Raw genomic sequence first — 24,115 nt, forward strand, 5'->3', positions numbered from 1 at the left:
AGACTATGATATTTTAAACGATGGATGTTATGCCAACCGTTTGCACTCAAATCCATGATCACATGGCTGATGATTGTAGGGCTCGCTTCTGTGTCTACCACAGCATCCACTCTTTCACCTTCAATTTTACACCAAATTGTCAAACTACCGGTGCAAATGTGTCCACAAAACACTTATCGTGACGATGAGGGCACTATACCATCTCCCTTTGCCGAGCACTGCCCTATATGTTTGGCACTTACTAGTTTCCCTGGTGCTAGCGGGCAGAGGGGGAGCAAAGGGAGGGGTGTCGGTGGAGGGCTAGTCCAGACATGCTGGCAGATGTTGGCGGTCCGACTGATCGAGGTCTTTCCCTGCAGGACGATCTGCAGCAGCTTTCTTTGTGACGCACTTGGCCACAGTTAAAGCACCTCACGTGGGGAAGGTACGTTCCTCTATAATTCCAAATAGCCCCCCCCACCCCCGGGTGTCAAATTGGTGTCCCTGTTAATGGTCTACCAGGTGCCACCATCAGAGCCACCTGCAACAGCGCCATCCCTACTCGCCACTTGTCTATCATCTCATGCAGCGAGGGTCCCGGTTACTCACGGCCATTTCTTTGGACCCATTGGACTCTGTCAGCACCATCTATAATACCGCTCCACCCCTATCCCTCCCCTTTGCGTGCAGGTAAACACCTCAAAATGGGCTGCGATGTCAGCTGCCTCACACCTGGTGGCCAAACACCATACCAACAGCTGGGATCTCAGGTCTGGGAACAGCATGGGCTGGATGAACTGGTCCAACACCACGCTTTCCTGAGCTATGCCATCTCCTCTATCTTATTTGTTACCTCCTCAATTATCTTTCTTAATCGCTGGGATTTCCTCTTTTTGCTTTTTCTCTTTTTGAGCAATTGAGAAGAGAAAACACTTGGCTCTCTTTTTGAGAAGAGAAAACCCCCTTCTGAGCTTTTTCTAATTTATTGCACCAGAAACGGACCCGGTGTCTCAGAAGGAATCCCAGCGTTTCGGTAGGAATCCCGGTGTCTCAGTAGGAATCATGGCGGGCCAACGCACACATACACGTACACCTCAACTCCCCCTACCCTTCCCCTCTCCATCTACACATTGTATGCACCGTTCTAAATCCTACTTACTCTCCCCACTCCCACCAACCCACTATATACATATACAATACATACATAAATTTCCAAGCCTTATTGTTGAGATGCCACCAATGGAAAGAAATTTGCTCAAGGATGAAAGGAACATGTTAGAGGGAGTCTCATCAGGGATACAAGAGGCTGCTACTTGTGCTACCCAAGGTATACAAGACAATATTCACCATAACTTTTTCTTTTATTTCTTCCATATTCTTCAAAAGCACTTACCCTCCGAAACATGGGAAAAGGCCTTGCTGGGAACCACAAGCATAGTGAGCAGGTGGAAGAACAGGGCAATAGCAGTGCCAAGGAGAAGTCGACCTCTGAGAAAAGAAGAAATGAGCCACCTGTAGGCATTACTCTACAAGGGTGTTCAAAAAATTATATGAACAAATTACACCTGTTCTGCACAAAGTTATATGAAACTACAAGAAGTCTGTCACCTGCAATGTGTTTGTCAGTTTGAAAGGAGTGGGGACAAACGAGACCCTCAACGAACCACATTGCGTTTGGACACCACTGTCGAGGGGTTTCCACACCAATTCCTAACGGTCTTGGCTTTACTCATGCCGTTGAGAATTGTTTCAAATTCTGGACTGTGCACCTGACCGATACTTCACTAGTAGAGGGAAACAGAGTTTACCGATAGAGAGTGGTGGGAAGAACTTGGAAGCAATTATTCAAGGAATACCTCCCACGACCGTGCCTCGGCGAGTGCGCCGATGGTCCACACGCTGGCTTCTCGTGGCTTAGATCCCTCTAGGACATTTCAATTCCTCTGGCATTGGTCCCTTTCCTTCCGCATAGTCACGGGGTGCTTTTAAACCATTTGCAGAAAACATGCAGACAGATTACAAAGAGGAAACGATTTTGAGAATTAGTATAGAAGGATGGTGGGGGCATTAGACACGTTACAGAATTGAGGGGGCACCTTTATGCTGCTGCTGAATCACGCTTCGACACATGCCCTATCATTCTACACAGAAACCAAACTGTTACGCTAGATGCTAATTAATGAAATAACTCGTCCATCTTACTCCTGTTAACCCTATGGCCGTTTCGGCAACAACAACACACACAAAACACACAGTCTCATGATGGTGAGTGGTGACATTACTTACGTGTGAATGTCAGTCGGTTCCAAGACTCGTTCGACACTGAAAACACAGGAAAAACATGTTGAACCAACATGAAAATATCTCATCACAACATGCCAAGAAATTTCCAATTATGATACAACCAAATATTACCTTTCCTTAAGGATAAAGAGAGCACCCAGTTGTGCCAACACAGTGGAAGCAAACACAACCAAAACCTCAAACCTCTCGTACCTGCGACATGGAGAAAACGATACACATGCAGCAATTTCATATCGGAAATTATTTTCAATATAAGTTGTCTGTTTATAATACTCACCCAAAAGAATATGTGGCAGTTGGTCGATTAAGCGCGACCCAGTGGCTGATCAGACATGTCAAAATGCTGCAAACCACAACAGGAAGAAGAACAATAAAGAGTTTGAGGTTCAAAACTCCAGGAATGCAAATAAAATGTTAAAACTAATTTTGCTTGCACTGCGGTGGAAAATATTTACCTGAACAAGTCAAATATTGTGAGGTAGGTATATGCCATTAGTGCTGCAAAACAGAACGTTGAAATTAAAAAAAATAAAACAGGGAAATGTTTGGTAAGAAATGCAAAACAGCATTTACTTCATATATTTGTATATCACTGCCACTGCACGCTGTCATTGCAACACACTTTCAATAATAATCATTTGAGATGAGGTTAGAGGGTGCAGATCTAGATATGAAGTACATTGAAAGGAGGCAAACTCAACAAGAGAGAAGACAGGGGATAAAATAGAAGCTTAGGCAATCTCGGGAAGAGGGGAGAAGATGGTTAAGTTTTAGAGGAATGGGCAAGGGAAGAATAAATAGAATGTATAGAATGGGTGGCAAAGGAAGGCGGAAGGGTTGGGCATAAAATAATGAGCCATTTCTGGATACATTGACTTTATTGCAGATGATCACACATAGACATGTCTATTCTAGCTCATTTGTAAAGGAAGTTTGGGAGATTGAGGTGGGTGGTGGGGGGGGGGGGGCTTGGACAATAAAATAATTATTTTCTTTCACTGCTGTATAATAAAATAATTATCTCCTCTCTGCACATGTACGATCAAAAAAAATGTAGAGCCAAAGTTCTGCTAAGCTACAGGTTCATGTTCAGGTCAGGTTCATGTTCTGCTTCATGTTCTTATTCATGTTCGACAGTGTTCAAACTAGAAGGGCACTCGGTGGAGCGCATACCTCTGCCACACAATACCTGATCCACAAGAACATAACCGGGCCCATTACATTTTTGAAATATCATGCAATACAGAGCTATATCATTTTTAGCCCGATCTCTCAATGGTGAAGAATCACTCTGAAATTAAATAATTCCGTATCCAGATCCGGATTCGGATCTTCACCAAAATCGAATCAATTCTTTCCTGTCGCACACCCAACATGTCCACCAAGTTTCGGCCGAATCCGTCCAAAACTTTTTGATATACCGTGCTAGATATTATTTTTGGCCCTTTCTCTCAATGGTGAAGAATCACTTAAATAATTCTCGTATTGGGATCCGGATTCGGATCTTCACCTAAATCTAATCAGTTCGTCATTGTCACACACCCAGCCTGCCCACCAAATTTCATCCAAATCCATCCATAACTTTTTGAGATATCCAGCACACAGACAGACAAACAAACAAACAAACAAACAAGACAAAGAGGGGTGAAAACATAACCTCCTTCGGTGACGGAGGTAAATACAACATTAAATTGAAATTTAGTAATGCCTCAATCACAAAGTGATGCTTGCAGACAAAGTGAACCAATTGCTGAATCCCACTTTTGGCTTCGCGCGCATGGGGTAACTACTCTCCGAGTGAAAGATCCGGCCCTGCCTTACTGCCATCTTAACTCTTCTCTTCTGTTCCTTTCAGGTTTATGAAACCTGATCCGATCACTGTCTATTCTGCGGAAAATCTCTTCTGCACTTATTTTGCTCACAACCTTCATTATCCTGAACATCTCAATCAAATCCCCTTGTAAACGCCAGCCTTATTCCTGACTTTTTGTCAAAAGCCTTGTCAATCATATTTCTCACTGCTCATTCAACTGGTGTACTTCCCAATTCAGCGTACGTCATTTTGCAAGTCACGTATTCTTCATCAAATTGATTTAAAAACATGAAATAACGGTGCTTTGGGTGATTTAGTGTCATATGTCAGGTATCACCCTCGGTCGTGGAGAGAGGGGGAGCTTTGACTCCGCATGCGCAATTGAAGGTTGAACGTCTGTGAGGAATCAAACCTATTGCATCAAAATAGAAACGAACATACAAAAGGGTCCAGACTCCGTGGGAATACACCAAGTGCAAGGAGTGGTTGTACGATCCAAGAGGACCTTAAACAAGGAAATGATGCCATTTGGCCCATCATTTCCATGCTGCACTCTAGATTATTTGAGCTTCAAGGTGGAAAACATCCCATTCTGGGCTTTTTACAAACACCATCCTTACACGTCCGGAGACAAACACCATCCTTACACGTCCGGAGACAAACACCATCCTAACACGTCCGGAGACAAACACCATCCTTACACGTCCGGAGACAAACACCATCCTTACACGTCCGGAGACAAACACCATCCTTACACGTCCGGAGACAAACACTGCCTAATCATGTCTGCAGACAAACATTAGCCCGGAGACGAGCACCGCACGGACGCGTCCGGAGACGAGCACCGCACGGACGCGTCCGGAGACGAGCACCGCACGGACGCGTCCGGAGACGAGCACCGCACGGACGCGTCCGGAGACGAGCACCGCACGGACGCGTCCGGAGACGAGCACCGCACGGACGCGTCCGGAGACGAGCACCGCACGGACGCGTCCGGAGACGAGCACCGCACGGACGCGTCCGGAGACGAGCACCGCAGGGACGCGTCCGGAGACGAGCACCGCAGGGACGCGTCCGGAGACGAGCACCGCAGGGACGCGTCCGGAGACGAGCACCGCAGGGACGCGTCCGGAGACGAGCACCGCAGGGACGCGTCCGGAGACGAGCACCGCAGGGACGCGTCCGGAGACGAGCACCGCAGGGACGCGTCCGGAGACGAGCACCGCAGGGACGCGTCCGGAGACGAGCACCGCAGGGACGCGTCCGGAGACGAGCACCGCAGGGACGCGTCCGGAGACGAGCACCGCAGGGACGCGTCCGGAGACGAGCACCGCAGGGACGCGTCCGGGAGACGAGCACCGCAGGGACGCGTCCGGAGACGAGCACCGCAGGGACGCGTCCGGAGACGAGCACCGCAGGGACGCGTCCGGAGACGAGCACCGCAGGGACGCGTCCGGAGACGAGCACCGCAGGGACGCGTCCGGAGACGAGCACCGCAGGGACGCGTCCGGAGACGAGCACCGCAGGGACGCGTCCGGAGACGAGCACCGCAGGGACGCGTCCGGAGACGAGCACCGCAGGGACGCGTCCGGAGACGAGCACCGCAGGGACGCGTCCGGAGACGAGCACCGCAGGGACGCGTCCGGAGACGAGCACCGCAGGGACGCGTCCGGAGACGAGCACCGCAGGGACGCGTCCGGAGACGAGCACCGCAGGGACGCGTCCGGAGACGAGCACCGCAGGGACGCGTCCGGAGACGAGCACCGCAGGGACGCATCCGGAGACGAGCACCGCAGGGACGCGTCCGGAGACGAGCACCGCAGGGACGCGTCCGGAGACGAGCACCGCAGGGACGCGTCCGGAGACGAGCACCGCAGGGACGCGTCCGGAGACGAGCACCGCAGGGACGCGTCCGGAGACGAGCACCGCAGGGACGCGTCCGGAGACGAGCACCGCAGGGACGCGTCCGGAGACGAGCACCGCAGGGACGCGTCCGGAGACGAGCACCGCAGGGACGCGTCCGGAGACGAGCACCGCAGGGACGCGTCCGGAGACGAGCACCGCAGGGACGCGTCCGGAGACGAGCACCGCAGGGACGCGTCCGGAGACGAGCACCGCAGGGACGCGTCCGGAGACGAGCACCACAAGGACACATCCGGAGACAAACACCGCACGGACACGTCCGGAGTATCAAATAATGTGCGAATACAATTCTCTGAACCAGTGTGACCACTCCTCATTTTCATAAATGCCAAGATGAGCCAATGAACAAAAGCCAAGAATTCACAAGGTTTCGGAAAAGCGATGATAATTCTCGTATTGGGATCTCTTTTTGAGAAGATTGAATTGAGAAGATTCACTAGAAAACCTATAGAAAACCAAGACGCCAAGGTGAACAACGAATATCCAAGATCTTGTGAAAAAAGCTAAGGAGTGGTCACACTGCTCTGAACGTTTATAAATATTACAGCTGAAATGTGATAAGTGCTAGAATCTCTTCATCTGTTCAGATTCGGCTTGTGAAAAGATTAAAAGAGGTTACCAATTGTGTGTAAACTAAATGAAGCCACGAACACTCAGAAGCGCCTGCAATGTCAAACAATCTCCGAATTGGACAAATTAACACTTTTTTCTGTTTTTTTTTAGCAGTTGGAACTGCTGCTCAGGTTAATTCTGCATTTAAATGTGCAGAAATGAAATAAAGCCATGAACACTCGCATCTCTGGGTGTTTGTAAGCATTGTGATGTGTCCAGCGATTCGCTGGTATTCGATGATATGTGTGAGGAAAGTGGAAAAAAAACCCAAAAATAACTGTCATTAAGAAACCGTTGCAGCCTGTTCCAAGTCAAGGCATGTTGAACAAGCCAAACAAAATGGCAAATTAAGACTCGAACAAATTGAGACAGAGGGTTGACTCAGGGGCTCACCGAGGATGATGCATTGATAAAGGATAATTAAATCAGGCCATCAATTATTCGTTGATGGGAATACTAAAGGGGGTTTGGAGAAAAAGCAGGGAGAATGAAGAGGTGGAAGGGAAAGGAGAGAGGAGGGAGGGGAGCGAGGAGGGGTGGAGGAGCGAGGAGGGAAGACAGTGTGAGGTGAGAGGAAGAGAAGGCAGACGTGCGGTGGAGAGTTAATTACGATTCATACCGTTTCATCACAATGATTCTGCATAGAATAACAGTGAAGATGGAAACAAAATAATGTCTGAAATACATTTTCTACTGGTGATGCTATAAATACCACTCAGAGACATCGGGAGAAAAACCCCGTTGGACACATACGGAGCCAAGCCGTCCGGAAACAAACATTGCTTGCACACATCCAAAGACAAAACTCCTGTCACGACATAAACACCACTCGGATGCGACTGGAGACAAACATCGATCGGACACAACCAGAGACAAATTCCGCAGAGACACATCCAGAGTCAAGCTGGCTGGAGACAAACACCGCTCGGACACGTACAGAGACAAACTCCCATTCGCACGCATCCGGAGACGGAGAAGACAGAGACAGAGATGGAGAAGACAGAGACAGAGAAGGAGAAGACAGAGACAGAGACAGATGGAGGTAGGGGAGTTATCAGAGAGAATACGTTATGCTTTATGAACACACACACACACACACACACACACACACACACACACACACACACACACACACACACACACACACGGCAATTTTTCGGGAACTGGCAGGTTGGAGTCAGTGCGATTATAGATGACAATACGTACTGTACACCACCCAGAAACCTTGAGTAGCTTTCACCAAAAGACATTGAACGTTGCATTTATATAGACTTCAGGAATAAGTTTACAAACATTAATCTTTATAAACAGCTGCGTGTGACGGGTGGAAAAAAAATTGGCTCGGTAATTTAGAAAATACATTAATACGGCAAACGTCTCAGAAATTGGGTATTATTTCATCTCACCCAGAATGAATGACGGAGCACGAGCCACTCGCTCAGGGCGACGAAGCACGAGCCACTCGCTCAGGGCGACGGAGCACGAGCCACTCGCTCAGGGCGACGGAGCACGAGCCACTCGCTCAGGGCGAAGGAGCACGAGCCACTCGCTCAGGGCGACGGAGCACGAGCCACTCGCTCAGGGCGACGGAGCACGAGCCACTCGCTCAGGGCGACGGAGCACGAGCCTCTCGCTCAGGGCGACGGAGCACGAGCCACTCGCTCAGGGCGACGGAGCACGAGCCACTCGCTCAGGGCGACGGAGCACGAGCCTCTCGCTCAGGGCGACGGAGCACGAGCCACTCGCTCAGGGCGACGGAGCACGAGCCTCTCGCTCAGGGCGACGGAGCACGAGCCACTCGCTCAGGGCGACTGAGCACGAGCCTCTCGCTCAGGGCGACTGAGCACGAGCTTCTCGCTCAAGGCGACTGAGCACGAGCCTCTCGCTCAGGGTGACTGAGCACGAGCGCAATAAAATTAATTTGTTAAAATAATGGCTCTTTCCACAAGAGTTGCTGCTTAATGCAGAACAACCCTGGATACATTGCAAAGCTCAATCGCCCGTGAAATAAACAATGCAGAAAATCCACCATGTTGCTTACTCGTCTGTGTACGCATCACGTGGTACATTGGTTCGGGATCCACGCAAAGGTTATAACTTTTTTTTTAAACGTCCATTTTTTCACGAGATTTGCTTTGATTCCCTGTAGAGCACCTCACGAAACCTTCGAAAATATAGACACAGATCTGGCAGACGCTATGGATAGGCAGTCCCTCTGGTGGACAGGGTGCGAGGTCAAGCAGTGAATGCATTAAATCATATCGCTCAATGAAGCTGGTTAATTTTGGCACGTTCCAAATTTTTTTGTTCACTCTATATAATTCTCCAAACAGTAGAAAAAGATAAGTTTCATGCTTTGGAAATGTCACATTTTCTTGTGTATGTATGGAGAAGGAGGCAACATAGCCCTGCTTGCTTAAAGTAAATAGGTATAATCGGCTTAGTTATAAGACTCATTATTTCTTTAAATCATCAGATTTCACAACAGATTTCGACACTTATTTAGTCCGGACGATTTCCGATCCTCAAAACCGAAATATTATTTTGATGATATACTTTAATTAGCCCGTGAGAGTAGATCGTGGAAAATCGTATCACATAATGCATGAAATCACTTCAAACAACTAATTTGAAAAGTATAGTACATACAAAAGCGATGTATGCAGCAATTTGTAGCTATTATGAACAGGCATTCGATAATGAGTGAGGAAAGTGGAAAAAAAATTGTGAAGAAATCGTTGCGGCCTCTTGCAAGTTGAGGCACGGTTGAGCAGACCAAAACACATGGTGTCTTCAGACCCCAGTGAGGTTACCTGGGATAGGCCTTAAGAGCCCAGATAGAGCGGTGACCAAGGATGCACCTGATAAAGGATATAATTAAATAAGGCCATTAATTATCTTCAAAAGGGGTGTTTTAATTAACCCAAACACCCGAATTTTCAATCATGCACTTCCTTGGAATTTTCTTTGTGTGCAAGTGTGCAAAGTGTCAGTCTGCCAGATTTCATGGTTATGGAGTTATGGAGGAGACACACTGACACACATTGACATTTATTAGTACAGATAGATAGATGTGAACCAACAATAATCTTCTTGATGTTTTACTAAAGTTTAGATAACCCTATCTTGAAAGTAATACAGCAAAGTGATCTTTAAAGTAATACAGCATGATATAGCAAGCATGAAAGATTAAACATTCACCTTAATCTTTGTCTGGCTTAAATACAGATGATATTGCCAAAATGTTCAACTTCAGCTTTTAATACAAGAGACAATGATGCAACACTTACCCATGCTGTTCGTGGAGTGACACCAGGAAACGAGCACACCCGTACAAAGTATATTCAGTATTCCAAACAGAACAACTTTCCTTGCCTGGAAAAATGAATAAAAATGATGTCCATTGTTCTTTATGGATTTTAAAAAAAAACTTTTTTTTTTTAGAGCATATCCCCAGGAAGCTATCATTCACCAAATCCGAACAAAAGTTGAATCTGGTGAAAAATTTTTCTTCACTGTTAACTCATCAAAAAGCTAATGTTTTGCACGCGTATTAAATCTACAGGCCGAAGTTAATCATGCAGGTCCATACTGTTATCGTGTAAGCACAAACATGCTGTAAGTTTATGTTTTATTTTCTCGCCACGTGCAGAGAAAGTCAATCTAACAAGCGGCACTGATTTTTATACTTTTTTATTTGACATGGAGATAGGTTTATTAGTGTTATCAAAGGGTAAAGACCAATGTACGACTGAAAGGGGAGAAAAGAATTCTTCTGGAGATAACTCTTCGGGGCTAATGTTGCTTCGTATAATTCAGTTAGTTCCATAAGGAATCCTTATAGTCCAGTTGTCAGGTTGAGTACCTTGTTGTTGCGAGAAGCGTATTGTTTTTTGATGGTTTCGTACTCGCATGGGTCTACAGAAAAAATTTAGCTTGGTTGCCGGAGTGGCAACCATGGGGAACTCCGATAATTAATTTGTATAAATCCAAGATGGCCACCGCGGACGGAGGTGGAAAATAACTTTTCAACCAATCAACCTACAATCACATGCGATACATTTTTTTCCGTATAATTTCGAGGTGAGGAATCGATTTCTGAGGTCAGTTGTGTGGTTCGGGGGTCAAATTCAGGGTCAAAGGTCAACTTCAATGTCATTTTTGGACTATTGAGGGGTTTAAAACGTTTTGACCCCTGCATCAACTGCAGATCACTCCTACTCGATAGTTGATGAACGATCCCATTGATTCTAATCAAACCTCTTCTTCTTTTCAGAGAAACGTATGATGGCTGACTCAAGGTGTCTTCCTCCAGTGTGTCATGGAGAAGAAACGAAATTCACTGAGATCGGGATCAAGAAGCTCATCTTGTGTGCCAAATCCCGTGGAGATTGGGACCTGCAGGCTAAGCTACAGAACATTATTGATGTTGGTGGAGATGCGGCAAGCATCGCTTGCAACAAAGGTTGCTACTGTACTTATACATCAAAAGAGAAAATTGAGAGAGTGAGAAAGTCACAAAAAAGAAAGGCTGAAGATGAGGGTGTAAGGACAACTACAAGGCCTCAGACAAAGGTGTGTTTGAATACAAACGTGATTGTATGTTCTGCAGTGAGGAATGTTTACCCATTGATGATAAGACACCCAGAAAGATGGGACCGCGTTCGTGAGTATATGACCAAAGAACATCGACACAGAACGTAACCCACTCCCAACTATGAAAGATATGCTCCTTGATGTTGCTGAGCAGCGTAATGATGATGTCGCGAGAAGGGTCAAGTTGCACCTTGATTTTGTTTCTGATCTACCTTCTGCTGAGTGCAAGTACCACGTCCACTGCTGTAACAGTTTCACGAAAGTCCCCACATATGCCGATTTGCCAACTGGTCGTGCAGATGAAAATGCTCTGAAGGAAGTCATTGAGTACATGAACCGAGACAGGTCCAGAATATGGAATAGTGTTGAACTGCATTCCCTGTACTCGGATCGAGGTGGCAAGCTCGCTCGACGTGACATGTTAAACAAGTTGACTGACTGCATGAGTAAGGATGTTATCATTGTTCGGGTAGATGGCTGTGCTGCCATTGTTGGTTTCCATGAGTCCGTTGCTAAAAGTCTCAAGATAGTTAAGGTAGATGATACGGATGAGAGGAGCATTGTTTCCGTGGTGAGGCAGATCAAGCATGAGGCACGGTCGGTCAAGTACAGCAGTGCCAATAATGACCTATCAGAGTTTACACAGGCCAACACAATCAAGGAAACCAGCCCAAGTTTGTTGAAGTTGGTTTCGGACCTGGTCTCCGGTGGTAAAGTGACCAAGAAATCTCTGAGCCTCAGCCAGTCAATTCAGAGTCAAGTTACATGAACCAGTAATCAGACAACATTAGGACTGGCCGTCAAACTGTTGCACCGGCATGGCAGTTCCGAACTTCTCAAACCCCTTCATGAACATGGCTTCACGACCTCGTACGATGAGGCCATGAGATTCCAAAAATTGGCCGCTCGTCTACGAGGTGACAATGCACAGGTTCTCCACCAGTTCATGGGGTTCTGTAGAACCGTCGGCGCCATCTTCACGTGGTTTGACAACTTCGATCTCCAGGTATTCACACCAAATGGTCGACGCACTACCCATGTCCTCTCACATGAATTCCAGCAACCTCATCCCGCAGGTATGCTGGAGTATGGCCGCGCTAAGCAAGGGATGCAGACCATACTTGCAAAATCTGCTGACCAGCAGGCTCCACCTGAACTTGACATCATGAAGTATGGGTGGGAAATAAAAGATGGCACCCCAGTACCAGCAACCTCCGATCAGCCCCCAGGACCTCAAGATCTCATGGATGTAGTGCGGTGCGGCTGGAAGGCGGCGGTGAAGGCATGCGGCACTGAATGTTGCAGCTGTCACCATGGAAAGATATCATGCACTGTGTATTGCGCTTGTGTTTGTCGTGACGCCTGCTTCAACCCGTTCAAGACAGGAGACGAAGACCAAGATGAAATGGAAGAGGAAGGAGAAGCAGATGTGGAAGATGACGAGGAAACTCAACATCTTGATCTTGCATTCGGCTGTGATGATGAATGGGAGTGATCGACGTTACTGAATAAACGCTTCACCACCATCGCTCTGAAAATGTCATTATTATTATTTTATTTCATTTTGGCCAAAAAAGGCCTTGAACTTCACCTTTGACCCTGAATTGACCCCAAATCACTGATTTGACCTCAGAAATCGATTCCTCAGGTCAAAATTATTCAGAAACGAGTATCACACGTGATTGTGAGTTAATTGGTTGAAAAGTTATATTCCACCCCCCCCCACCCCCGTACATGTTGGATTTATGCAAATTAGCAGAGTTCCCCAAGGTTGCCGCTTCGGCAACCAAGCCAAATTTTCTCTATCGACCCATGTGAGTATGAAACCATCAAAAAACAATACACTTCTCATTACAACAAGGTTGAGTACAGAACATATACGGGTGGCAAACGGACTATTACTGTAATTCACGGACCAGTGTGTGTGTGTGTGTGTGTGTGTGTGTGTGTGTGTGTGTGTGTGTGTGTGTGTGTGTGTGTGTGTGTGTGTGTGTGTGTGTGTGTGTGTGTGTGTGTGTGTGTGTGTGTGTCACTACTACTCCTACAGTTATGGGCTGATGACATCCAGACTTGCTGCATAGGATCAGCATGACCACAGTTAATGTGGAGGTGTTTTTATCTTTGCCGGTGGTCTTGGGGGGGGGGAGGGAGGGAGGGGGACGCAAATTCTGCACATAATACATATCATGTAGCAACCTCCAGGTGGGGGAGGGTATTTCAAGTCCCCAACATTTACAGTCCAGTATTCCTGTCCCCACGTTTTCCAGTGCAGTGAGGTGAATTATAAGCATTAGGTATGTTTTTGCTTCATGCACATAACCCAGTTATTTTTCTTTTGCGTATACAGAGCTGTCAGTTGCCTATACATCGCCGAAATAAAGGTATGCCTCAGAAGAATGTGTTGCATGTGTGGACCAAGATTGCCAGTAGGGCAGGTACTCTGCTGATGTAATAGAATAAGCAAAAGTAATTGTGACAATACATGTGAATCGTTTTACATAATAGAGAGACATCATTCACCCCTCCGAATGTCTCGATATAAAAATCACCAACCCTGTGAGCCTATATTTTATGTTCTCACCTTTGTAAAACTGTCTTTAAATTCTATGTAAGTGTTCGCGAGGCCGTCGGCTAGTTTTAGCGCGAGACGTCAGCCCGACAGCCATAGCAGCCGGCTGAGTCACCAAAGCATTGGGAGCGGGGTTGCAAAAGGGTCATCCCACCCAGAGACCGGGCCAACGGACCAATGGTAAATGAGAGGGGAGAGGCACGCATGTTATGTGACGCACGAACCAGCGGCAATAAAAGGTGGGAGGGACAGGTAAAAGTTAGAGAAGTCATCTAGAATCCACCTGGAGGAAGCTGCTCTTCTTTGTCACTCCTGTCTGGCCAGAGCCAAGCCCTCTCCTCTCCTCATGGGCCCAGAGTTACAGTACAAGGCGGCGGCTGTTCTCCTTTCCTGAGCAAGACGGTACTGTGCCTTCAAGTCCTGCGGTATTCTGCCGGGCATACTGGTATTTATTCTGTCTTCCAGACTCCCCCTGTCTGCTCTACCACGGTGTGAATGTGGCTCCACTGAAAGCATTAGATAATTTAGGATCCCTGTTAGTCAGTGGTTTTCGGATCCCTGGGTGCATATGGTGGGAGTGGGGTAAGAGGTATTTTATTGTTACCGATTGTTATTGCTTGTTTCTATACCCACACCAATGTACCATAACCCATGATTAAATCCACTTGGTCTCGAGGTGAATTTGGGTCAGGGTCATCACTGGTAATTAGGAGAGCCTGGTTAAGGTTGATTGGCTACAGCTATAAATGCCGTCAATCCAGACCATATCACGTGTGTCTCTGCCATTAATTCCAGACAAGACATGCCACTAATAAGTGCAACGCCAAACTGATTTGACAGTCCCACCAGGACCGTATCGGAGTGAAAATCCACGTAATACGGCCCGGGACATCCAGCCCAGCTGCCCGTTACGGTTGCGTTGAAGTGACCCACCAGATTCGTACCAGGCAAATGGAACAAACCCACGCGGCTACAATAGTATAAAAAGTGGAAACCTTCATACAAACTTAAAACGAGAACGTCACAGCAAACTGATAGGAAGTGACCGGTGAAGTACACATCTTTACGGCAACTGTTTGTTAGCCAGAGATGTATCATGTCTTTTCGATGGAGAATTCTGCTTTTTAGCAGCCTGAACAAAGAGCTAGAGTTCAACAATAGTTACCCGCACACTCCTCCCGAGTGGGCATACTGTTTTTACATTGAATACGTTGCATTAAACGAAGTGGGTTGGCAATCGCAGACAACTATGGGCTCAGCGGCTGAGTACAAAGATTGGCAGGACATAGCGCTAGAGTTCAATGATTCACCCCTGTAGTTCCGCTATTGAAGCCCATAAACATCTCTCTTTGACCTCCTCTCAGAAGTATGCTCATTTTCAGTTCAGCTGCTTGAAACACACCTCAGGTATCGGGAAATGTATAGATCTTACTGAGCAATACTGAGGGAAACATCCCTCGCCTTTGAGGCATCCAAGAGATTGGTTCACAGAGCCGAGAAATGGGTTGTGCTTTTGTGCCACTAATGCAATGCCCTCTGCTGGATAGGGCAGAAATTTGGAATTTGGCCATGGTGCCAGCAATAGCTCGCATACTTTTTGTGAAGGACATGGTATGATATTTAACGTCAAGCAACGAATGCTGGCAGACCGAATGCCTGTTTTCACATCCATCCAAGGAAAAGGCACACACAATGATGAATCACCCTGCCTGTAAAACACTAGGGTGACAGTACTACCGGATTCCAACATTCGCGGGGGATACGTTCTTGAAAAATGCCACGAATGTCAAATCCACGAATGTCAACTCCACGAATGTCAAGGCATTGTTTCAAAGGGAAAAAGGGGGATATGTAATACCGCAGGACTGCGATGTTGACAAACAAGGGATGCAGGTAACGATGAGGGGTAAGGGAGAATGCAATGGGTGAACAATATGGATACATAATACATGTGGATACATAAGCAAAATTGTTTTTGACCAGTTTGTGATTTTCTAAAGGTCTGAGGAGAGGGAAGAGGCTGTTGCCTGTCTGTCAGAAGGATGAGAGATGTCACAGCAGAGAGTGCAGTCATCAGCAACAAGATAAAGAGGATTTTCCAGAGTCAGTGAGATCAATAATGAAGATTAGGAATAAGATGGGGCCGAGAACATTGCCTTGGTGTACTCCAGCCTTGACAGTGAGAGGAGAGGAAAGGGTTCTGTTGAGAGCCATACTTTGGCTCTGAGAGTGGAGGAAGTCAGTAATCCAAGAGTGATGTTGGCCTTGCATTCCATTGGCAGACAGTTTGGAGATCAAGTCAGGATGCCAGATTGTATCAAAAGCTCGAGATATGTCCAAAGAGACAGCCTCCATCATTGTTTCAAGAGTAGAAGCAGCATGTCCAAGGTAGAGTGAGCAGGTCTGAATCCAAATTGATGATCTCAGATGAGGCTGGTGGAGAAATGGAATGATTGTATTTCAACTGCAATGATGGATTCCTTAACCTTGCTGATGATTGGAAGTAAGCTAATTGGGCAGTAGTTAAGGGGATCTGTTTTTGCACCTGTTTTATGTAATGCTGCAATGTTGGCTGATTTCCAAGCACATGGAAGATGACCTTTGGGAATTGATAGTGTGAAAAGGACAGAAAGAGGAAGCGCAACAGCAGTGGAGCAAGTTTTTAGGACACGTGAGTTGATGCCGCCCGGTCCAGTTGCAGAGTCGAGTGTTGCCAGAAACACCAGACAAACTTAACAAAGTGCCACCAGGTTTCAAAGGAACGAGACAACGTTGAAAGCTCATTCTTGAGATTGGACAGATGTTGTTTTCTGGCTTTCCTAGGAGTAGACACACACTTGTTGCGGGATATGTGGAATGCTTTGAGGTTGCCTTCGGTCAGATTTTCCTTCTAGGAGGAAAATGCAAGTCGTGTTAAAGCAACCGCCTCACCACAGGATTCAGAGAACCAAGAGTGGGAAGATGGGTAAGATAATTGAAGAGGAGATGGGATGAATATGTGTATAAGATAGAGAAGTTTTATGTGGAAGAATTCCCAGGCTGAAATAATATCAGCAGCAGTTGATATAGGAGACCAGTCCTGAAGTGGAAAAAAAAAATGCAAATATGCCAATGTAAAAGCAGGTCACACTTTATGACCCGCGAATATGTGGGGTCCGTGAAGAGCAGAACAGCGAATGTCGGGATCCGACGGTATATAGCTGGGTCAAGATTCAAGAGCAGGCTGGGAAGTTTAAAGGTGAGTGTACGTACATCTTGGCCAACCTGTCAGCCCTTTATTAACCAATGATAACTGATTAACCATGATTTTTACCATTCATCGACGCCTGTACTCAACATACCAACTAATTTAACGATCGAAACTACCCTAAAGACACACACCACCACAAGCTGTACTGAGGGTATCACAACACTTACCTCCCTTACTTCACCCCCGCCACCCCCACCCCCCCCCCCACTCAAATTGCTCTGCACCACTCACCCTCCCTCCCTACTAGCATAAACTTTTACTATTACAGAGACAAAACAGAAAATTTGAGTAAGCAAAGGTATTCCAAAATCAATATTTGGGAGTTGTTACTCTGATTCTAATGTACCATACTCTGTTACAGAGTGTTGATTCTGCTGAAGCAGTTTCTTGGCAAGAGTTATACTGGGTGGTTTGCTGTTGCCTTCCCAGCAGTAGTCAGGGCAGGAATTTGTAATCTGTCCATGGTAGCGGAGATAGCCCACCTTCTCTTCATGAAGGACACTGTGGGATCTTTAATGTCCACCAACTAATGCCGACAGACAGGATGCCCAGTTTAACGTCCATCCTCGGGACGGCCCATAGATTGATGACTCACCCTGCCTCTGAAACACCGGGATGAGAGTTTATAGGTGGCCTGAGATTCAAACCCAGGCTAGATTGCTCAGAGGTGAGTGTGCGGACTGAGGGTCTCGGCTATCCTGGGAATTGATTATATTGCAAAATTTAAGGTTGCTTGGGAATTATGCCGATTTGTAAAGTGAAATTTACATGAGCTGTGCCTAACCATCACTTCACTGACAGGTTTAATCGAAAGACAGCGCAATGCACTTCACAAACATATTGCACGTCTATCTGTGAATGTCAATGAGTATGTAAAATGAAATGAAACACGGGAAAATTGATCTTTTATAAACACGTTGTTATTGTTGTTGCTGCTGTGCTGCTGCCATCATGGCCATGGTTGTTGTTGTTTGGGTGCTCCTTCCGTATACTATTATATATATTTTTATATTGCTTCGAGAAGTATTACACTAAAAGTAATTTGGTGTGTTTGCTTTATTCTATAGGGTTCCTGCTGTCATACCATTGGAACCACTACATTAAAGCTCCGAGTCCTGCTTCTTCCTCTTCCCTTTGGAAAAGGAGGGCTATTACAAGGCATTTTTCTCATAAACTGATGCAATTTTCATCCCAGGTAAATAAATTTCGTTTTCCAACCGAATTCAGTCAATTGATTATTAGTTTTCCAAAAGTACCATTTTTATTATTCTACGACAGCAGGAGCCCTTTATAATGAATTGTGACACAAACACAGACCGACACTTCTTTTAGGAATAGATTATAATTGTTTCTCTTTTTTATTTGCTGAAATAGATTTAAATTTGGCAAAGACTTTTCAAACTAAATTAGCCAAATTGCTAACAACAAAAAAAAGCATTCAATCCAGGGCACACCTTGATGATGAGATATATCAACATATTATGTATGAGGGAGGGGAGGTTAAGGTGCTGTTGAGGGAGGTTAGGAGGGGAGGGGGATGGTGGATGCAAGCAAATGTTACAGGAAGAAACATCAGCGCATGTAGTTTGATTTATTAACAGGTACGATATTGACAAGACTTACACGTCTGTCTGTAGAGACCAAACTGAATTCCCGGATCAATCTGCTTGCAATCGTCTTCTGAGGTTTTCTGAATGGATGAATTGTTCCCTGTGTGGGGGAAAATTTATATTAATGTATTTTAAATTGTAACAAATGGAGTTTCAGAAATGTAACTTTTATGCTGCAAGTTGAATTGGTTGTCATTTCTGGCCAAAAGACTTTTGCCCGAAATGATAAGAAATGTGTTGTTCTGGAGCAGAGTGACCGAGCTGATAAATGAACCTTTGCTTAGAAAATGTACGAAGTGGCTTTTCGTCTAAAGGACACGTCTACAGTCTGGGTGAATATCCCCCAACCTCTCTCTCATGAAAGTATAAAATGCTTTGAAAGGTAAATTGTTTTCAGTGCAAGCACGTGAGGAAGTATAGTATCTCAGTGGCTTGTACTCCTTGGAACTGACCAAGTACCAAGTTAGAATAAAACTCTCTGATGTAATGTAGAAGTGAATTGAATCGGGTTGGTCTAACTGTTAACTAAAGTAAGAATAAATGAAATAGAACCAAATAATATTGCAATCAATGGGGATTCTTAAGTTCATTGTACGAGGGTGAGAAGTGTATGGTGTACAATTAGAAAATAAATTGTTTCACAAGGAAGGACTTGTGTGGACATCAGTTTTATCAGTGTCGATAGGGTTTTTATAGGATTTTATAATCAAATCGGACAAACGTTAAACTCTGTCTGAAGTCAAATAGGATTCCACAATCGGCCAGTTAGAATCCTTCAGGAGGACAACGATCACAACAACGTGGGTTTAAAAAAATCCACGTCACCTGCATCGACAATTTATTTTTACAATTGTGTCAGCGATAATGCTTACAAACATTAAAAAAACAGCATTTGGAAAAGAAGAGGAGAATGGCTACAATCAAATACATCACAATGTGCGAGCTTAAGTATACTGTATTTATGAAGACTAATAAAAGGTCTCAATCATCAGAAATGTTACAATATTACAATAGGCATCCATGTTATAATAGGCATCCATGTTACAATAGGCATCCATCCACTTATATCCATTATGACACATATAATTAGTGTTCCAAATAAACTTCAATCTACTGCAAATCGTTATTACTTCAGTTTCGTATTCTATTCTAATATTTTGCCAAAACCTGCCAAAAAAAAATTTTGCCAAATAATTCAAAGTGAATTATTTAGAATAACCATCAGCTGCCCAAGGAAATTCCTTTACAAACTTATTATATGGTTTGGGTACTAAAATATTTTGTACAAAAATCTATGGGATCTGGATGGTTATGAAGAGTGGCACCACCTAAATCCCTTTCGGTAAACATTCACTTCAGACTTTCTCTGGCCATATTTTGAATAACCATCAAGGTCCCATGGATTTTATTAGGGCATAAGATAGTACTGTACTATCCTCTGAAAGTAAAACATTCATGGGACCTTGGTGGTTATGGCAGTAAAGGGGGTCTCAAGACCACTTCGGGCTATACGATGCCCTTTTGAGCCACACCCACTCCCATAACCATCCTGATATTTTGAAACTAATATTATCAAATGAAAGTTCCATATCTACACTAACAAAGCCAAAAGGAAAATCCATGGGACCTTTTAAAAACAAAGAATAAAACAGGTCCAAATTTACCTTGTTTGACAGATAATGTACATAGTGATGTACATACAGTATAATGTACAGGTATATGTACACGACATGTACATGGTCGGTCTCTATCACCAATTTCCATCACTTGCTACAGAAGTCCACTATATTCCATTGCTGATTCTATTTGAAACTGTAAAATATGTATGTATTTTGAAATAAATAATGTTTTGAGCAAATTTTGTCTTTTGTTTCCATTCTTTATCGTGAAACCACGTAATTATGAGATGCAAGGTGATTTCTTTCATTTGTATTTGCCGCCTTACATGACTTTTTTCCCATCATGCCACTTGTAATTTCCTTTTCTTGGCAAGATGAAAGAACATGTAAAAAAAAGAAATCTGAAATTATATCCCTCCAATCCTTATACATCATACCTGGTAAGTTACAATTTCCCATATTTGTCTGCTTATAAATCAGTCAAAGGTTATCTGGGATTAGCAGTTTTGAAATCCAGCATCAATTCAATCCAAGATACCATGTGTTTACTGTCTGTTCCTATGTGAAATCAGCATAGTTCTATCATTAGGCATTATGAATGTAGGTCATACTAATGCCATGGTGTCAGGGATAGCATGGCTGAGTCTAGTTCATGCTTAGTTGATTTATTTATATTTTGGTTTGTTGGATGAAAGCCAGTAAAAACAAGGACAAATGTGTCCACGAGCAGCGTCCTAAAGGTTTTGTCGGCTTAAAAAAATAAATAAATAAAAAACTTCCGATATTTCGTCACGTGCCTTGATTAAGCCAATAGAGAAATGCGTCATAATGTATTTACCTATTTACGATATATCGTGTATTTACGAAATTACAATACGATAAATGGAATAATCTTTAAATAGTAACGTGAACTTTTCGAAACTTTAAAGCAAATGTCCGAATATATTTAAAGGTTCATGATAGACACTCTCAAAAGGCACAGTGTATGTGAGGATGTGTACATGTGCTCAGTATTTAAGGAGATCCGGATCTTGTATATACAAGAGCCGAGTCCGAGAGATTAAGGTTTTGTCTTCAGAAGAAGAAGAAGAAGAAGAAGAAGAAGAAGAAGAAGAAGAAGAACAAGAAGAAGAACAAGAAGAAGAACAAGAACAAGAAGAAGAACAAGAAGAAGAACAAGAACAAGAACAAGAACAAGAAGAAGAACAAGAACAAGAACAAGAAGAACAAGAACAACAACAACAACGCCGAGCTCTCTACGAGCAGCGTTCGCTACGCGAGACGCTGCTAAAAATGGGGTGATTTGAACATTGCTTCCTACTGTTCATGTTCAGTCCGTTCTGAAAAAACATAGGTTAAATATAAACTTCTCGAAAAAAATGCTTTTATTCATGCACCAATAAAAGTTTAGGCCTACTTCTCCAAACACATATTTTTGCTTGACAGTAAATGCATCTTTTTGTTTCAGGGGACATCACTCAGCCATGGCATATAGATCGTGCATTTTCTACAACGGAAATCATGGTATTTGCGGCCCATTTCTGCCACGAAGAGCTCACTCGCTGACCAGTATAGCATCACTGAATTCTGGAGAATGGAGAGGCTGTCAAGGTTTCATTCCTTCATTTGTGTGGAAAGGAATTATTAATTTGGCCCAGTACACCAGAGATCAAAGAACACCCAATCTCAACAGTTCTGTGCAAGATGCATCCGCCAACGGTTATCAACAATCGATGCCAGCTGATCTTCCAAAAGAAATATTATGAAGATGCCAAGGCGTACATCAAACGTTGAGCATAGAAAAAATGTGGAAAGATTCCCATGGACCATCCGAAAAATACTGTGTTTCTTATAAACCATTCTACCCAAGAGTTACATAAATTGTATCTAAATATTTCATGGATTTTCTTCAAACTTTTCAAGAAAATAAAAGATTCACATCGAGAAAACATTTTTCTACCTATCTCGGCCACATTCAAAACAGCATGGGGTTAAAGAAAACAAACAGATTTTTATGATGGACGGCCCAAAAACAGATAAGACTTAATGAGAATGAGATAAGACTTAAGAGAAAAACAGATTCAATGAAAGTACTTTACTCTTGAATCAGCAGTGGAATATAGTGGACTTTTGTAGCAAGTGATGGAAATTGGTGACAGAGGCAGACCATGTACATGTCGTGTACATCGATATGTACATTATCCGTCAAACAAGGCAACTTTGGACCTGTTTTATTCTTTGTTTTTAAAAGGTCCCATGGATTTTACTATTGGTTTTGTTAGTGTAGATATGGAACTTTCATTTGATAATATTACTTTCAAAATATCAGGATGGTTATGGGAGTGGGTGTAGCTCGAAAAAGGGCTTCGTATAGCCCGAAGTGGTCTTGAAACCCCCTTTACTGCCATAACCACTAAGGTCCCATGAATGTTTTACTTTCCAAGGATAGTACAGGACTTGTACTATCTTATGCACTAATAAAATCCATGGGACCTTGATGCTTATTAAAAATATGGCCAGAGAAAGTCTGAAGTGAATGTTTGCCGAAAGGGATTATAGGTGGCACCACTTATCCATAACCATCCAGAACCCAAAGATTTTTGTTCAAAATATTTTAGTACCCAAACCATAAAATAAGTTTGTAAATGAATTTCCTTGGGCAACTGATGGTTATTCTAAATAATTCACTTTGAAAATGGAAAAAAATTTCAAGGGTGTCAAAATCTCCAAACTTTGGGTGTGGCCCAAACAGCAGGGAATTGGTCAATCACATCAAAAATTTGGCTGAGTTTTAGACCACACACAACCTAGGATAAAAATTTGAAAAATATCTGAAGACATCAATGTTCAAATGTTATCATTTTGGGCCTATCTTATAAAAATTCACTCTTAAAGGATGTACCCTGAAGCAACCACATCAAAATGACACTTTTTGTACATTCACATATTTTTAGATAACCAATAAAGAAAAAGAAAAAAAAATAAAGGAAAGAAAGATTCCTCAAAAACGTGAATGCTTCATCGTATGGTACAGTAAACCCTCGTTCAACATAGGTATTCACAACTCGGATTCGTTTATACGTTGTGTGGAAATAAATGTGACGCTTAATTCCCAAACACACATAAAACTTGATGATACACGGGTTTGAATGTGATGCTGTGACCACATCGTGCTCAGAGCTGACTTCTCCAAACGTCTTTTACCGCCCATGCTGTTTTCAGTCTGCATAGCACCACGGTCGAGTGAGCTCGTGCCCAGATTTCTTTAACCGCATACTGTACCCTTAAATACAGTATGGCAGCGAAACCACAAGCTTCTCAAAGTGGTAGTGGAGTGAAGAGATCCAATAAGGTTATGACATTAGCAGAGAAAATCACGATTTTATACGAGTTACGTGAATATAGCATCGGTCGGCCATGAGCATCATGTAAACGAGTCCACCATATGCACCATTCGTTCAAGCCTGACTTCCTGGAGTTTATGAGAGAAAAAGGCTCTGCCCCTGAACAGGTGTTCAATAGTGACAAAAGTGGGCTTTTCCACAAGAAAATTGGTAACAGGACGTACATCTCCAAGAAGCAGTGGGCAGCACACAGGTTAAAGTCTTTCGAGGATAGTCTTGCACTTCCTTTTTGTAGAAATGCATTGGCAAGTTCAAATGCACACCTTTCGTGCCGCGACACGCCCACCGGAGCTGATGGCCCCCCAGCCTAAAACAATTAACCCCCTCCCTCTCTCCACACCCCTCTTCCAACCACCCCACAGGCTTAATTCCCACCCAACAAATTTATATACAGTTTTTGTACATGTATTCCCTCTGACATTTGAATTTTTTTTTT

At 44.2% G+C, this 24,115-nt stretch overlaps 1 protein-coding gene across 1 annotated transcript in view; it reads right to left on the minus strand.

The window, feature by feature from the left end:
- The window catches only part of SLC30A6 (solute carrier family 30 member 6), a 76,301-nt gene that overhangs the window by 45,181 nt on the left and 7,005 nt on the right, over window positions 1-24,115 (minus strand). The window contains exons 3-9 of the mRNA XM_085879487.1: window positions 18,670-18,756; window positions 9,922-10,006; window positions 2,739-2,781; window positions 2,561-2,626; window positions 2,395-2,475; window positions 2,266-2,301; window positions 1,373-1,467 (exon numbers count right to left, since the gene is read on the minus strand). Of these exons, the coding sequence (XP_085735613.1) occupies window positions 1,373-1,467; window positions 2,266-2,301; window positions 2,395-2,475; window positions 2,561-2,626; window positions 2,739-2,781; window positions 9,922-10,006; window positions 18,670-18,756 (493 nt within the window). The remainder of the gene's footprint in view (window positions 1-1,372; window positions 1,468-2,265; window positions 2,302-2,394; window positions 2,476-2,560; window positions 2,627-2,738; window positions 2,782-9,921; window positions 10,007-18,669; window positions 18,757-24,115) is intronic.

This window comes from Eptatretus burgeri, chromosome 4 (assembly GCF_056783735.1).
Source record: "Eptatretus burgeri isolate ZD-2024b chromosome 4, Ebu_testis_v1, whole genome shotgun sequence".
Lineage (NCBI taxonomy): Eukaryota > Metazoa > Chordata > Myxini > Myxiniformes > Myxinidae > Eptatretus > Eptatretus burgeri.